The sequence below is a fragment of the Peromyscus californicus genome, unplaced genomic scaffold, assembly GCF_007827085.1.
Source record: "Peromyscus californicus insignis strain IS unplaced genomic scaffold, ASM782708v3 Scaffold_4__1_contigs__length_199733344, whole genome shotgun sequence".
Taxonomy (NCBI): domain Eukaryota; kingdom Metazoa; phylum Chordata; class Mammalia; order Rodentia; family Cricetidae; genus Peromyscus; species Peromyscus californicus.
The window spans coordinates 174,031,248-174,043,924 of NW_026294562.1; the positions used below are offsets into that span (position 1 = coordinate 174,031,248).

Here is a 12,677-nt window from a genome sequence, read left to right on the forward strand (position 1 = left end):
CCTTCTGTATGTGTAACTTTCACTCACAGCTTAATTCAAATTTGCTCACACAAGCTTCCATCCTGCCTGGATCCGAATTCTTTACCTCATTTTCCCTCATCATTCTCTCTCATAACATCCTGTGTGTGCATGTGTGCGTGCGTGCGTGTGTGCGTGCGTGCATGTGTGTGTGTGTCTATCTGTCTGTGTGTGTCTGTGTATTTGTATGTGTCTCTATGTGTGTGTCTGTATCTTTATGTGTGTGTCTGTGTTTGTATGTGTCTCTCTGTGTGTGTCTGTATGTGTGTCTGTGTGTGTGTGCCTGTGTGTGTGTCTCTGTGTGTGTCTGTGTATGTGTGTCTGTGTGTGTGTGCTTGTGTGTGTATCTGTGGGTATCTATGTCTATGTGTGTGTCTGTGTATGTGTGTCTGTGTGTGTCTGTGTGTGTCTCTGTCTGTGTGTGTTCTAACTCACGGACCTGCACATGCTAGGCAAGTGATCAACAATAGACCTACATCCCCAGCCTCATAGAGTTTCTCATTTCCTCCTTGGAAGGCATCAGGACTTGGGATTAAGCTGCAACCACACTCTGTGGAGATATCTAGGCCTGTCTTTTTCTCCACAGTCCCTGCCATGCCTAGCACTCAGATGCCACTCCAGATACTCCACATACACACTAACCAAGTGTATGATGTTTGAGGTTTGACACTAAGGACTCGGGCTTCAACAGTAGCATATGTTTGAATCTCAGCTTAACATCTTACTTGCTGTGTGTTCTCAGGAAATGGCCCTAACTTCTCTGAGCCTCAGTTTCTCCCACTGTTACAGTGAGGACAGTCTCGATCCCTGCCTCCCAGAAACATGAGAAAACTTACAAAGAATATGCCAGCTGTGGCAGTACACACCTATACTCCTAGCAATCAGGTCATGGAGGCAGGAAGTGCAGGGACCCAAGGCCAGCCTTGGTTACATAATTAGAGGTCAGCTATCCTGTCTCAAACATCAATACAAAGAAAAGAAGGGCTGGGGGTGGGGCTAGAGAGGTGGCTTAGCAGTTAAAAGAGGCCATACTGCTCTTGCAGAGGATTGGAGTTCAGTTCCCAGCATCCACACAGGACAGCTCACAACTGCCTTTAACTCCTCCAGCTCCAGGGGACCCAATGCTTCTGGCTCCATAAGCACCTGGAAACATATACACACACCCAAACACAGACAGACAGACACACACACACCTAAAAAGGAAACAAAACTTTTACTTTTAAAAAATAATAAATAGCCACAAATGAGACACTCAACAAATTCTAATGTTACTTAAACATAAGTATCAAATTTTGAGACAAGGTCTCACTGTGAAGCGTGGGTTGGCTTTCAACTCTTCATCCTCCTGACCCAGTCTCCCAAGTCCTGGCATTACAGCCATGTGCCACTACACCCAGTCCACAGTAATCTTTACTGCGTCATGAAACTGACACCCATTGACATCTATTATGTTCGGGCACCGAGAGCAGAATACTGCTATCAGACACAGCATGGACTTGCTGAGACCATGTTTCTGCTTTTCAACATATGGTGGGTGTGATGGTTAGTTTCAGCTGGTGGCGTGCATGTCTGTGAAGGATGGTCTTCATTAATTGACATAGGCAGGCCCAGCCCACTGTTGGAGGCATCATTCCCTAGGCAAGGGGGCCTGAACTATGCAAGAGTAGAGAAATCACAGACAAGCAAGTGCATACAGGTGCATTTCTCTCCTCTTTTGACTATGGGCGTCACATGTCTGGCTATTGTATGTGCCTCACACTTTATCTTCCCCACAATGATGGGCTGTAACCTGGAATCACAAGCTAAAAATTAACCCATTCTCCTCTAAGTTGCTTCTTGTCAGGGTATGTAATTAGAGCAAGAGGAATAAAACTATGACACAGTAAGTGACTTCAATGAGCTTTCATTTACAGCTCTTCAAAACCCAGTTAAAGCTAGACTTAATGCTAGGCACGGTGGTGGCGCACGCCTTTAATCCCAGCATTGGCAGATCTCTGTGAGTTCGAGGCCAGCCTTGTCTACAGAGCAAGTTCCAGGACAGCCAGAGCTATACAGAGAAACTCTGTCTCAAAAGCCATAAATAAATAAATAAATAAATAAATAAATAAATAAATAAATAAATAAACAAACAAATAAAGCAGAGTTGACAGGCTGGGATGTGACTCCACGGTAGAACACTTGCCTAGCTTGTACAAGTCCTGAGGTTTAATTCCCCAGTACTGCAAAAATAAACAAATAAACAACTCCTCAGTAAGATTAGCACGTGGGTGAAAGAAAAGAACGTGAGCATGAAGGGAACAATTGTGATAACCACCCAGCCATGCTGTCTGTGTGCAGAAAAGGAAGCGCTGTCATCTCAGAGGCTGGGGGATGATGGTGCCAGGGAACACTGAGGATTGCCACCAAGGATGAGGGAGGAATGGGGCTGGGATAGACAGAAGATGAGTGACTCAGGATAGAAATGAGATCGGATATGAGGATAGGGATGGAGAGAGGAGGAAAGGTAAAAGCAAGGCCTGGTAGGGCAGGCCCTATCATCCCAGACACTTGGAAGTCTGAGGCAAGAGGATGGCGAGCTCAAGGACTCTGTGCAAAAAAAAACAGTAAATAGAAAACTGGAATATAACTCAGTGGTAGAGCCCCTGCCTAGAATCCCCCAGTGAGGGGCTGGGGGTGTGGCTCAGTGGTAGAGCCCCTGCCTAGAATCCCCCAGTGAGGGGCTGGGGTGTGGCTCAGTGGTAGAGCCCCTGCCTAGAATCCCCCAGTGAGGGGCTAGGGGTGTGACTCAGTGGTAGAGCCCCTGCCTAGAATCCTCCAGTGAGGGGCCGGGGTGTGGGTCAGTGGTGGAGCCCCTGCCTAGAATCCCCCAGTGAGGGGCTGGGGTGTGGCTCAGTGGTAGAGGCCCTGCCTAGAATCCCCCAGTGAGGGGCTGGGGTGTGGCTCAGTGGTAGAGCCCCTGCCTAGAATCCCCCAGTGAGGGGCTGGGGGTGTGACTCAGTGGTAGAGCCCCTGCCTAGAATCCTCCAGTGAGGGGCCGGGGTGTGGGTCAGTGGTGGAGCCCCTGCCTAGAATCCCCCAGTGAGGGGCCGGGGTGTGGCTCAGTGGTAGAGGCCCTGCCTAGAATCCCCCAATGAAGGACTGGGGTGTGGCTCAGTGGTGGAGCCCCTGCCCTAGGATTCAGGTGTGAGGGGTTTAGGCATTGATTCAGTATTAAGAGCTCTTGTCTTACAAGTACCAGGTACTATGTTCAATGTCTAGTACCAAAACAACAAAAAAAAGGAATGAAGTTAGAGGTGACGTTGGGGTTGGGAGCAGAGACATTGCTGAGGACTGGAGAGGGTGCTGGATTTAAAGCTGGGGCTGGAGAGAAGATGGGGGTTGGGGATGGAATCAGGGGCGAGGAGAGGAGCGGTTCCATTGGGACGAGAGGGGGGTGAGGATGGAGAGAGAAGGGTATGTGCTGGGAAGGGGGAGGGATGGAGATAAGGAAGGCTTGTACAGTGAGGTGGGATTTGGAATGACCGTGGGCTCTGCTGTGGTACTGGGTGAGATGCAATGATTCTCACAGTGGAGTTAGGAGGGATCCAGAGATGGGACCAGACGGGGCTCACCTTCGGGGTCCAGCAGACGTGCTAGCCCCAGGTGCTGTTCGGCTGTGCGGAAAGCTCTCTGCAGGTTGTAGTTGGCGTTGGACTTGGTGAGTTTGCTGAAGTCCACAAGATCAGGCCTGGGCAGGGGCACAGAGCAGGTGGGCAGCAGGCAGGCTCCAGGGCCAGTGGGCAAGCAGGTAAAAGGACATCTTTACCTGAGCCCCACCCAGGTGAGGGGCACAACGCGGCCAAAGAGGAAAAGTGTGTGTGCTACGGGACCAGGCAAGCATGTGCCTGGGGCATGCATTGTTTGTTAGGGCATGTGTGAACATGTATTCGTGTGTATTTATCACTGGGCCAGGCGGTGTGCACAGACTAGTGCCTCTGTCCATGGAAGCTTGGAGTGATGAGCCCACAGGATGCTTTCCTGTGTAAGTCTGTGGGATCATCTGGCAATACGAATCTGTACAGCCCTGTGTGTGTCGCATGGGAGCATGGGTACACATGGCGTCCCCATGTCTACTTGGATATATTTGTACACAGCATTACATAGTAGTCAGGGCACATGTACTCATGATGCCCGTGTGTACTCAGGTGCATTCAAATACAATATTATATCATGGTTAGTCCACATGTATATGTGATGCACACGTGTCTACTGAGGTGTATTTACCTTACTTTTTGACCTACATTTATCAGTTCCCCTTCCACCACACGGGTTCTGAACATCAAACTCAGGCCTTCAGGCTTGGTGTTAAGGGACCTTCTGGTGTGTTTATTTATTTATCTGTTTATTTTTTATTTATCTGTTTATTTATTTATTTGAATTTTTGAAACAGGGTTTCTCTTTGTAGCCCTGGTTGTCCTGGAATTTGCTATGTAGACCAGGCTGGCTCGGGTATGTACATTTATGCATAAGATATATATTCACGTATCATCATATAGCTGTCAGGGCATGCATACGGGCAGACTGCACTCACATCTAATCGGATGTACTATATGTAGCATGCTGTCATGGCCAGAAGAGTGAGGTCAGGAACCAGCCCTGGGTTCAGGCCCAGCTCGGTCACACCTTGGCTGTCACTGCCCGAGTGCCTGTTTCTCTGTAGGTTTCCTCAATTGTGAACGGGGATAATAATAGCAAAGTCCTGCTGAGGGTGTCGAATATTAAAAGGACTCGGAGCAACGGGATGTTGCTTGAGACACAGAAGACATTTTGTAAATGTCACCTGCTGGTAAACATGATCCAGTCACAGTTTGTGAGTTTCCTTGTGGAGAAGGTGTCCAGATCTCCCCATGTATGTGTGAGGATGGCAGCTGAGTGAACACACATGTGCCAGGAAAAACTGGCACTGGCTTTGGCCACACCTGAACAAATTCCTTCCAGACACTAGGCTGGAAGTTCCCCCAATCTGTCATTTGGAAAGTTATGGTGTTGAGTGTCGTTTTTCTGCACACTCAAACCTCAGCCTGTTTAGCACTAGGCACTGGGATCCAAGTGCCTGAGTGTGCAGGGATCCAGGAAGCAGAGCTCTGGGGGATGTAGAGCGCTGAGTGGACACACTCCAGAGCGGACAGTCCACCAGGAATGAGTCCCCCATCCTGGCTGTTCATGTTTACGGGCCTCTGTAGGCAAAGGCTCTACTGCTAAGCCACACTTCCAGGCCCTCACTCGTCAATACTAGGCAGTCTAGGTATCTGCTCATGAGCTGACTAGTTTTTTGTCAACTTGGCACGAGCTAGAGTCATCAACCTCAGCCAAGAAAATACAACCATCAGACTGACCTTATTTTCTTGATTAATGGTTGATGTGGGGGGGCCCAGCCCACTGTGGGCAGTGCCATCCCTGAGCAGGTGGTCCTCAATCTAATCAAAGAAACTGAGCAGGCCATGAGGAACAAGCCAGTAACCAGCATTCTGCCTCAGTTCCTGATGCCAGGCTCCTGCCCTTGTGTTCCTGCCCTGACTTCTCACAGAGATGAGGTGTGACCTGAGAGTTGTAGGATGAAATAAACCCTTTCCTTTTTAAACTGGTTTTAGCCAGTGTCTCATCACAGCAATAGAAAGCACACTAAGACAGCTGGGGTTGAGTTCCCCACTTTGGGTGTCTATTTGCACAGGCTATTTGTATGGACGCTCCTCTGTGCAAAGTGCACATGTGTCTAGGTTTGTGGCCTGAACAAAAGTCTGTGTGGGTATGTGTACCTCTGGGAAAAACTGAAAGGCACATTGACAATGGGAAATAAGTGTATATGAAGGGGTAAAGGTGAAGAGATGGGTTTTCTGTGTCATCCATATGTGTGTATGTACAGGTGTATGTACAGGTGTATGGCCTCAAGGATGTGGGGGTAGGGAGCAGGGCAGGGTGGTACCTGTGACGGTGAATGAGGGCATTGAAGGCCAGGCCATCTCTCCAGCTGGTGGTGAAATTCTGGATGTTTACCTCAGGGTAACTGGGAGTAGGGAAGGGGGAGACAAAGGGAGAGATGAATCAAGAGGGAAGGATAGGAGCAAGGAAAAGAAAGGTGGATGGATGTTCAATGGGCACAGAAAGACCAAGGGATGGGTGGGTGGGTGGGTGGGTGGATGGATGGATGGATGGATGGGTGGGTGGGTGGATGGATGGATGGATGGATGGATGGATGGGTGGGTGCATGGGTGGATGGGTGCATGGGTGGGTGGATGGATGGACGGGTAGATGGGTGGATAGATGAGGTGGTGGGTGGATGGATGGATGGATGGATGGATGGATGGATGGATGGGTGAGTGGATAGGTGGATGGATGGATGGACAGATAGGATAAATAGTGTATATGGAAGAGGTAAGTCAGGGACATGAAGAAAGAAAGCAAATGAGAAAAAGTGAGAGGTGATGGGGAAAGAGACAGGGAGAATGAGACAGAGACAGCGGCGGGAGAAAATGGAGGGGAGAGAGACAGGAAGGCAGGAGAATGGAGGGAAAGAGGGAGGAAGCAGAGGTAGGGTGAGAGAGATACAAGGAAAGGCAGGGCGAGGTAAAGACAGACGGGAGAAACAGATGGCTTCACAAGACAGTCCAAGAAGGACAAGGTGCACAAAGCCCACCTCCCTCCCATCTGTTCCTCCCTCTCCCCGACCCCTGCTCTCCACGGGGGCCCTGGAGTATGTGCCATGACCCTCACAGACCACAAAGCTGGGGGGTCTAAGGAGATCACACTACAGCCTGCATCCACCCCCCCATCTCAGTCATGCAGGAGGATCCTGAATCTCACGGCCCAGGCTGCAGTACCTTAGATGGGAGGGGTGACGGCTCACAGGGGCAAGGTGGCCAGAGCTTGGACATAGGTTGGGGTGCACATAGGTGCCTGTTAAATATCCTGAGTGGCAAGACTCGGGGGAGGTGGGAGTAGAAAGACAGGAGCAGTCAGGGACAGCTACCTCTGCCAGCATTGCTGTTGGCAGCGGCGGGGGGGGGGGGGGGGGGTTCTTTTTTGGAAGTCCTGGGGTCAAACAGGGTCTTAGGCTCTAACGCAAGCAGTTTCTGAACTAAGCTAGACCCCCAGCTCCTCGGCCACTTCCTAAGGACTCTGCTACCTTTGCTTTTGAACTTGGCTTTTGAAATTCTTTGGAACTTTTGTTCCCCAAGGTCAGAGATGTGTCTAATTTACCAGTTTGGGACAGAAATTTTGACAAAGGATGTGCGTTCGTCCTTAAGCTGCTGTCCTGGAAGGAACCCCGAAGGCCGCAGGCACCCATGGCTGTGAGGAGGGGGCGCTCACCCAGCTGTCTTCATCTGGCACCACAAGAGCAGGGCGTCCTTGGCTGAGCGGGTCTCTCTCTTGTCTTCCGTCTCGACTTTGATGACTTGGATCTGTGAACAGACAAACACGATTTCAGGCCCTCCCCCTCTGGCTATTGGAGGTTGGTGGTGCCAGGGGAAGCTGGCAGGGTTCAGGAGAGGATGGTTCTGTAGTGGACTGGTGCATCCATAAGCTGGGGAGGAAGAGGTCAGTTAGGTCTTATTTTCCCGAAGCCTCCAAAGAGCTTATGGGTAACTTCTCTGATTCAAGCCACTGTCCTCTCCTGACTAGGCCAGTGTGGTGGACTTCATGTTAGTCTCCCTGCACAGTCAGCTCCCTATGTGGTACAAGGAGGGGCATTGGGAACTCCTGGGTCATATCACATGCCTCCCATATGCTAAGCAAGCACTCTACCACTGAGTGACGCCCCTAAACTCTCATTGGTAGACTCTAGGCAAGATCTCTCCCACTAAGCAATGCCCCCAGCCCCTCCCTGGGAGATTCTAGGCAGGTGCTCCACCACTGAGCCACACCTCCAGCCCTTCACTGAGGGATTCTAGGCAAGTGCTCTACCACTGAGCCACACCCCTAGCCCTTCACTGAGGGATTCTAGGCAGGTGCTCTACCACTGAGCCACACCCCTAGCCCTTCACTGAGGGATTCTAGGCAGGTGTCTACCACTGAGCCACACATCAGCTCCTCACTGGAAGTTTCTAGGCAAGGTTTCTATCACTGAGCCATGTTCCCAGCCTATTATTAGCAGATTCTAGGCAAGCCCTTTTCCATTCTCAGTTTTGAGACAGTGTCTATCCGAGTTGCCTAGGTTAACCCTGAACTCCTTTTGTAGCATATGCAGACCTTGAATTTATGATCCTCCTGCCTCAGCCTCCTGAATAGCTGGGATTAAAGGCCTGTGCCACAGGGTTGCAGTACTATGCCTCAGTTTCACTTAGGGTAAAAGCAAAATTCCTCCAACCTTCCTTTCATGAAGTCTCTGACTCTGCTCTCATCAGCTCACTCTGACACAGACATTGATGACCTTTTTGCCAAATTAGCTATAAATTTTTGCCTCAGAGCCTTTGCACTGTCTGTTCCCTATGCTTGGAACATCCTCCTCCCAAATCCTGAATAGACTCCATTCTTCCTCAGGTGTTGATACAAACATCTCCTTCTGTAATCTTAGCACTTGGAAGGCTGAGGCAGGAGGATCACAAGTTTCAGGCCAATCTGGGTTACAGAATGAGACCTTGTCTCAAAAAACAAAAATCAAGTAAAAACTATTCCCTTTAAATGTATATGTGTGTGCATCTGTGTTTGTGTATATACATTCATGTGAGTGCAATGTCTGGAGAGACCAGAAGAGGGCAGAAGATCCCCTAGAGCTGAAGTTACAGGTAGCTGTGAGCTGGGAACTATATGTGATATGTGCTGGGATTAAAAGTGTGCACTGCCTCACCCAACTATATTTTTTTTAGCGGAGCAAACAGTTATCATGGAAAAGTGGGGGGGGGGGGGTAAAAAAACAAAAAACAAACAAACAAAAAAAACAAAAAAAACCTGAGAATGGAAGGGACTCCAAGGGAGAAAAAACTAAACAAAATTTTGTGTATGTCTGTGTGTGTTCAAGTGTGACTGTGTGGTAGGTCTTTGTCATGACTTTTCCTCTGTCAAGTTCCAATTTCTTTTTCCAGACATGGTCTGTCACTGAACCTGGAATCCATCAATTTGGATAAATTATGTGATTAGCAAGCCCCAGGGATCCTCCTGTCTTCACACCCCTGGAATAAAGTTTTTAATGGCTTAGAATCTATAATAGATGTTAGAGTCTCAGGGGGATATTTGAGGACTGGGTCCTGTGCTCAAGAACTGACTGAGGGAGGCGGGAAGGATGCCTTAGCATTAAGAGTACAGACTGCTCTTACTGTGGACCCAAGTTCATGTCACATCACACCTTCCAGGCAGCTTACAGCTGCCTGTAACTCCAGCTCCGTGGGGACCCAACATCTCTAGTCTCTGAGGGCACCTGCATTTACATGCACATACTCACACAGAGACACATAAGAATAAATTTAAGAATAAATATAACAGGGGTGGAGAGATGACTCAGCTGTTAAGAGCACTTGTTGCTCTCTCAGAGGTCCTGGATTCGATTCCCAGCACCCAAGTCACAACCACCTGTCATTCGAGTTCTAGGAGATTCAATGCCCTCCTCTAGCCTCTGAGGTTACCAGCATGTATGTGGTGCAAATGTAGATGCATACAGGCAAAGTATTCATATACATAAAATAAAATGAGTGAATCTAAAATGAATGTTAGTAAATACAATAAATATGTTTTAAAGAAGAACTGGCTTTGGCATGTGGATTCCAAGGCAGAGAAGCAAGACTCTTCCAAGGAAGCATCTGCACTGCCTCAGGGCCCCGGCTGTGATGCCCGTGCACAGCCTCATTTACCTATTTGGTGATGACATTCACACTTGTCTCTAGTCCCAGCCTGTTCTCAGAGTTCCCAGATCCAGTGGCCTCCTAGGTGTGTCCCCCAATTGACCTCCTAAACCTGTAACTATACTGTACCAAACTGCCTTCAGAGCAAAGAATTCCTCCTGGCCCTATCCAGGGCAGCCCACCGTCCCACCCTCCCCCATCCTCAGACCACAGCTCTGCATTTCCTCGTCTCCAATCCTCCCCCATTGCTTCAACACCCACCTCTCCAGTGTCTTTCTTATCGCCTTCTTTTTTATATGTTTTTTTTTTTTTTCTGACCTATCTGCCTTCTTTTCCCATATCCCACCCTGGTCCTGATCTGGCTGTCACCCTCTTGCAGGACACTGGAGATGGAATCGGTGCATTCTGAGTAAGTGCCCTATCAATGAGCTGACCTCCAGCCCTCCTGCTTCCACTCCAGAAGGATCTTTCTAGATTTGATTGTATATTTTCCCTTGATTAAAAAACAAAATCTCAGGGGCTGGAGAGGTGGTTCAGTGGTTGAGATCACTGGCCGCTCTTCCAGAGGACTCAGGTTCAATTCCCAGCACCCACATAGCAGCTCACAACTGTCTGTGATTCCAGTTCCAGGGGATCTGACACCCAGGGCAAAACACCAATAAACATTAAAAAAAAAAAAAATCTCTAAACTGGGCGTGGTAGTACACACCTGTAATCTCAGTACTGGGAGGTGGGGACAATCAGGAGCTCAAGACCATCCTCTGCTATCTAAAGAGTTGAAGGTCGATTTACACTACAAGTGACCCTGCCTTAAAAAAAAGAAATCTGTAGTCTGTCACCATCTGAGACAAAAATAAAACCTAACCGCTAACATCAGGTCTCTCAGCGCTGCTAACTCCTCTGAGATCATCTCCACCTCCCTCCTCCTGCCTCCTGGTCACTAACTCCAGTGTTCCTTGATACTTCCAGCAGGCAAAGCTAGTCCCACCTCAATGTCTTTGCATCTTCTGCCTCCCTCTCTCCTGGCGTTGAGGTCAAGGCCTCACGCCTGCTAGGCGGGCACTTTACCACTGAGTGTGCCTATGCCCGGCACACCCTCCATTTTTGTATGTAATTCAGCCATGAGCATTTCGTCCATTTTCTGACCACCATGTCTAAGATGTCAGCAACACTGACGTGATATTTTAGATCCCTGAACTGCTTTAAAATCATCTTCTTTCCTGCATAGCCTTAAAAAAAAAATTCTCCTCTTCAGCCTTACCCCTCCCCCACCTAGGACCTATAAGCAGGTCATCTTGGGGCGGGACGGGAGCAATTTCCTCTACCTAGAGATATTCCTTTCTCCCTACATGCCTGGTGTATCTATACATTTGTGTATTGTCTGTCTTCCTTATCACAGTGTGAGCTCCATAAAAGCCGAGTTTGTCTGTTCATTTCCGTAGCAAGATTGCCTGATTGGAGCTGCAGCTCCATGTAACTCAGAATATTAAAACCATCATGCTGGGTGCAGAGATGAATGCCTGGAACTCCAGCTCTCAGGAGGCAGCAGTCACAAGGATCACCAAGAGTCTGAGGCCAGCCTCAGCTTCCAAGTGGGAGCCTGTCTCAAAACTCCAAATAATAATAATAATAATAATAAAATAATAATAATAATAATAATAATAATAATAATAATAATAATGTGGCTGCTGAGATAGCCATCAGGTAAAGGCATCTGCTGCTAAGCCTGATGGCCCAAGAGTTCAATCCTCAAGACCCGTATGGTGTGAGGGCAGAACTGAGTCCTGAAAGTTGTCCCTTGACCTCCACACTAATGCTCTGGAGGACATACTTGCACATAAAATGCAATTTTAAAAACCCACCAGGGCTGGAGACACAGCTCAGAGGTTAAGAGCACTGGCTGCTCTTCCAGAGGACCCGGGTTCAATTCCCAGCACCCACATGGCAGCTCACAACTGTCTATAACTCCAGTTCTAGAGAATCTGACACTCTCACACCAATGCACATAAAATAAAGTTAAATAAATTATTTTTTAAAAAAACCCACCAGTTTCCTCATTGGTAAAGTGAGCTAATTAATGCTACTTAATTTAAGGGTTCTGTGTGTATTCAATGTTAACGTTTAGGATAGAGTGTGGCAGTGTAAACAGTGTAGATACAGTTACAGCAATAAGGGCGATCACAGTTATTGTTTATCTTTGTTTTCACTTCCACCACCTGGTTACAGAGTACCTGGAAGATGGGAGGAAAATTTGGGGGAGGAAGGAGTCGGTAGATGGGGGTGCCCTCCTAAGGCTCTGTGGTGGGCAGTGGGCTGTGCGGGGGAGCGGGGAGTCATGGGAGGTCACCTGGAAGCGTAGGATGATGGTCCAGACCAGCCCCAGCGTCAGCCGGTGGTTCCCGTCCACGATGTCATGTGACCCCACGTTCTCCAGGTGCACACGCTGCTCCTTCAGGAACTGCAGGGCCTTGTCCACGTTCTCCAGCGAGTGGATCCGCATGCGGCCGCGAGTGGGCCTCGGCTAGGGCAGCGGGGGCATTGAGTGATGGGGACCTGGCCAAGTGCGAGGAGCCCTCGGCTCTGCCTCGCTCATAGCCAAGGCCACGCCCCTTCAACCTCATCCAGGACTCAAGAGTCATTCGACAACAGCGGCGGGTGCAAGGCTAGCCTGGGCTACAGAGTTCCAAGCTAGCCCGGGATATAGGATAAGATGCAGTCTTACATTCCCCCTGCCTCCACAAGCCCTTGGTTGGTTGGTTTGTTGTTTTCACTCCTTGTTCTTTCAAGGGAACATCCCTTCGCGATTTACCTGGCTACACCCCTCAATCAGAAGCCCTGCTCCTTTGG

The 12,677-nt window shown here is 49.0% G+C and overlaps 1 protein-coding gene across 1 annotated transcript in view; it reads right to left on the bottom strand.

The window, feature by feature from the left end:
* Window positions 1-12,677, bottom strand: part of Sptbn4 (spectrin beta, non-erythrocytic 4) — a 92,457-nt gene that overhangs the window by 62,594 nt on the left and 17,186 nt on the right. Inside the window, 4 exon segments of the mRNA XM_052712762.1 lie at window positions 3,630-3,745; window positions 5,981-6,061; window positions 7,366-7,457; window positions 12,178-12,351. Coding sequence (XP_052568722.1) covers window positions 3,630-3,745; window positions 5,981-6,061; window positions 7,366-7,457; window positions 12,178-12,351 — 463 coding nt within the window.